We start from the raw sequence: 3,975 nt of genomic DNA on the forward strand, positions 1-3,975 counted from the left end.
GACCTTCACCCATAAGCGAATTGACAAAGGGCTAAATATTGTCAACAATTGTTAATAGTAATGATGATGTTACACGGGTATCTCACACATTGTCACCGCCACAGTCAGACACACACCTGATCCCCCAGTGGACTTAATTGTGTCCGTATGTGACGGCACGTGCGTGTGTAAATGTGTAAAAAAAAAAACTTATGCAATCAGCGGCAATGACTGCTCTTGGCACAGGAGATTCACATCTCGCCCGACGTCACGAAGTGTGAGATGCGTCTGGGCGGAGCGGGCTTTGTGTGTGTGTGTGTGTTGCAGGTCTTCCCCAGTGACACACACACATACACCCAGCACCTCTCTCTACGCGTCACGCGTGGGTGGGCGCATCGGGGCGGTTAAAGGAAGGGTAACGGGCACGTGGAAGGGGGCGTGCAGGAGTGCGCAGCTCAGAGAACGCTCTGCGCTCGGGGAGAGAGGAGGCACCACGCGCTTTGTCAGATCCTCCCCGTTCCTCCACCGCCCACCCTCCTACTCCTCTCGCTCCTCCACCGGGGTCATCGCTCTGCCAACACGCGTCCTTGATCTTTTATCCGAGTTCCCAATCCTGCACCTGGATCCTTCCTCGACCTCCGTCTTGGTCCTCCGCTCCGAAACGAGAGACCTGCTGGCTCCGACTTCACCCTGGTCCCGTCTCGTTCCTCCACCGCGGCGAGTCCTGCCTGGCTCCTGCAACTTTGGTCCTTGTCACCTCCTCCACCCGAGGCCCTCGCTTGGTCCACCTGCAATCCTCCTCCTTCTTCTTCTTCCACCCAAGTGCTCGATCTGGGATCAGTGTTCTCGCTCATCCACTAAGGGGTCCCCTCCCTCTTCGCTCCTCCTCCCTCGTCTCGGCTCCGTTCAGCGCGGTGCACATGCCTGCGAGAAGGCGGGGGAGGAGGAGGGGGAGGGGGGCCGACTTTTAAAGGTGGATTTAATAGAAACGTGAATGTCAGTGGGTGATATGCGTCGCTCTGTCGCCATTGCAGAGCACTGCGTGCAATAGACTTAAACGGGTGGGGGGACGCGTTAGTGTTGTAGGGGAAGAGAGAGGGGTGGTTGGTGGTGGGGGTTGGGGGTGGTGGTGGTGGGGGGGTTTGTGGGTGATTGGATGAGAGTGGAGGGGGGAGGCTCGGCCAGTTGCCACTGTTGTGGAGTCGGGCGCTCTGCGTGGCCGCATGTGTGGCCCCAGCGACGCGGACCGGGACCATGCTGATCTGGGCTGCGTTCGTCCTTGTGCACGGGGGCCTCTGTCTTAAGGTGAGAGAGAGAGAGAGCGCGCGAGAGAGAGTCGTCAGGGCCAGGCGCTCGCGAGCCGGGCATCGCGGCTGACGCGTAAACGCAAAACGGCTGACGTTTCGAGGGACGGGTGCTTTCACGGAAAGTCAATTGTGCCGTGGAGTTGGGGCTAGGAGGGCGACACAAAATTCCGTCCGCGATTCCACACCGCTGCCAACGCCTATCGCTGGAGATTGTTCATGGTTTTAGAAGTCACGATTAGTGACATGTGCTCTGTTTCTATTCAATGCGTCATTAATGAGATACGGTGCAAACGCATTTAAGTGGCCGTATTCTGGTGAGTGAAAGCAGCGTTGTATCGGGGGGGGGGGGGGGGGGGAGTTCAACCCCGTGTGTGTGTAACAGCAGCCTGGTGCTGTTTGCAGGACGTAAGGGGACCGAGTGACAATGTCTGACCCCGTTGTTCCACAGACGTCTGACTACGCATCGGGTTAAACGTTCAGAACGGATTTACGACTTCCACTTATGGAAGGAAATGGGACGATACGCTTGAAATTCGTGCGCCTTGATGATTTGATGTACGTGCGCAATATTAATCCCTGCTATAATGAATTGTTAATTTGAGAGTCCACATTTAAGCTCCACCGCCCCTAAAATATTGTACTCTCCTGAATTCTGAGATTAATAGTGTGAATAATTGTGGCTGAAGCGCCTATTCATTGCAAGGGGTCTTCAGACACCGATTTAATTAAGTCAGTGATCCGCTAAACAGTTTGAAGGTTCTATGGTGTGTAATAAACAGCAATAAACACCCAACTCTTGGAGAACACGGTTGATTTGATGCAGTAATGAGCAGTTGTTGCACGCTCGGCGTACGATTGACAATTAAGAGGCAGTAATGTTTACGGCAATGCATCACAGTCTTCTTGAAGAATCGACAACCTTTTCCCCCAACGCGCAGTCGCGTTAAGTGTAGCGCTGCCAAACTGAGATAACTTAATGTCGTTATTTGCTTCTGGCGTCTGCTTTGCCCACGTGACACACGTCTACGTGCGTCCGATTAGCACGGATGGCTACGCACGGTGGCTAAAGAAGTTCAACGCGCGTACAGGAAAACGAGAGTAAAGGAGGCAAACAGCAAACCATGTTGACGGATGCGGCCGCGGCTTGAAGAAAACGTTATTGAGATTGAGTGAAGCTGTCGTAACGGCTACAGAAAGGGAGCCGTGGAGGAAATTGGTCGCTAACGAGCTGATGTAAGGGGGGGGGGGGGGGGTAATGATGATGGCGATGATTCGTGTATGCACTCACATTATGTACACACGTGCCACCCGATAACAATCTATATAAATGCGTGCTTTCGTGCGACCGCGTGCACTGGCCTATAGAGTGATTAACGGGGGACGGGGGGGGGGGAATTCGATTAATTTCAACGCAAAAAATGTAACGTGTCCCTGTGTTGTCACCACTCAAGGCAACGGATGCCGAGGAGCGAAGCGCTGACATGTGCAACACGGTGGAGCGCAATCACGTAAGCGGCGACATCAAAGACTGGATTACGGGCGCGCCGCACAGAACTGCGAGCAATGTGCAAGAGCTGGAGGGCGCGCCGAGTCCCGACGACAGAGGGGGGGAGCGTCCGGACACCGAGGACGACTCCGCGGAGGACGAAAGGGTCGACGACGCCCGCGTCGCGCGAGACAGCTGGTCGTGGCCACCGCAGTCGAGCTGGCGGACCGGCAGGTCGGAGACGCTCTCCCGGACCAAGCGGCGGCCCATCGTCAAGTCGGGCAAGTTCAAGAAGATGTTCGGCTGGGGAGACTTCAACTCCAACATTAAGACGGTGAAGCTCAACCTGCTCATCACGGGCAAGATCGTGGACCACGGCAACGGCACCTTCAGCGTCTACTTTCGGCACAACTCCACCGGCCAGGGGAACGTGTCGCTGAGCTTGGTGCCGCCCTCCAAGTCCGTGGATTTCGAGCCGTCCCCGGTGCAGTCGGCTCTCGTGAACCCCAAGGAGACCAAGTTCAATTGCCACGTGGAGTACGAGAAGACGGAGAAGTCCACGAAGACCGTGCTGTGCATCTACGACCCGTCTCGCGTCTGCTACCAGGAGCAGACGCAGAGCCACGTGTCGTGGCTGTGCGCAAAGCCATTCAGCGTCATCTGCATCTACATCGCTTTCTTCAGCACAGACTACAGACTCGTGCAGAAGGTGTGCCCGGACTACAACTACCACAGCGACTCGCCCTACTACCCGTCTGGCTGACTCTTACGCTGCGTAGCCTGGCCACGTGTAGAGTGTACAAACATGATGATGGTGGTGTGTGTGTGTGTGCAAAGTGTCCCGTCGTACGTTGGTTGTGGGGGCTCATTAATCCCTCGCTTGAGTTTGTGAATGTCTTGTGTATGGATGTGCTATGGAGATTAATATCGCACAGGGACACGTGTGTGTGTATGCATCTATAGACTTACTCGAGTTAATGTTGAACATTCCTAACAGCACACCGTGATTTTATTCTGGTGTTATGTAAACGTTTTCGGTAAACGTTTGCGTAACATTGATTTAAAAATTGTGTACATTTTGCTGAACGTGTATTTACGTCCACCTGTCGAGAAAAAAATGAATTATTGTTTGTCAAATTGGGGTTACCCCTCCCCCTAATCCTTCACTGATTAAAGACGACTCCATGCCACCCTTGTTCGTTA

The 3,975-nt window shown here is 54.2% G+C and overlaps 1 protein-coding gene across 1 annotated transcript; it reads left to right on the forward strand.

Moving 5' to 3' along the window:
• Positions 1-1,139: 1,139 nt before the first annotated feature.
• LOC133345775 (neurexophilin-2-like) lies at positions 1,140-3,975 on the forward strand. The gene is made up of 2 exons (XM_061556748.1): positions 1,140-1,284; positions 2,738-3,975. Exons 1-2 carry the CDS (start codon positions 1,234-1,236, stop codon positions 3,533-3,535), a joined length of 849 nt encoding a protein of 282 aa, XP_061412732.1. The 5' UTR covers positions 1,140-1,233; the 3' UTR covers positions 3,536-3,975.

Source organism: Lethenteron reissneri, chromosome 23, assembly GCF_015708825.2.
Source record: "Lethenteron reissneri isolate LAM-NWPU_2019-01 chromosome 23, ASM1570882v1, whole genome shotgun sequence".
NCBI lineage: Eukaryota > Metazoa > Chordata > Hyperoartia > Petromyzontiformes > Petromyzontidae > Lethenteron > Lethenteron reissneri.

Excerpts from the sequence above, each read along its gene's own strand:
- LOC133345775 (XM_061556748.1), top strand. The coding sequence starts at position 1,234 with ATGCTGATCTGGGCTGCGTTCGTCCTTGTGCACGGGGGCCTCTGTCTT. Across the intron at positions 1,285-2,737 it reads ACGGGGGCCTCTGTCTTAAG|GCAACGGATGCCGAGGAGCG; the intron begins GTGAGAGAGAGA and ends TCACCACTCAAG.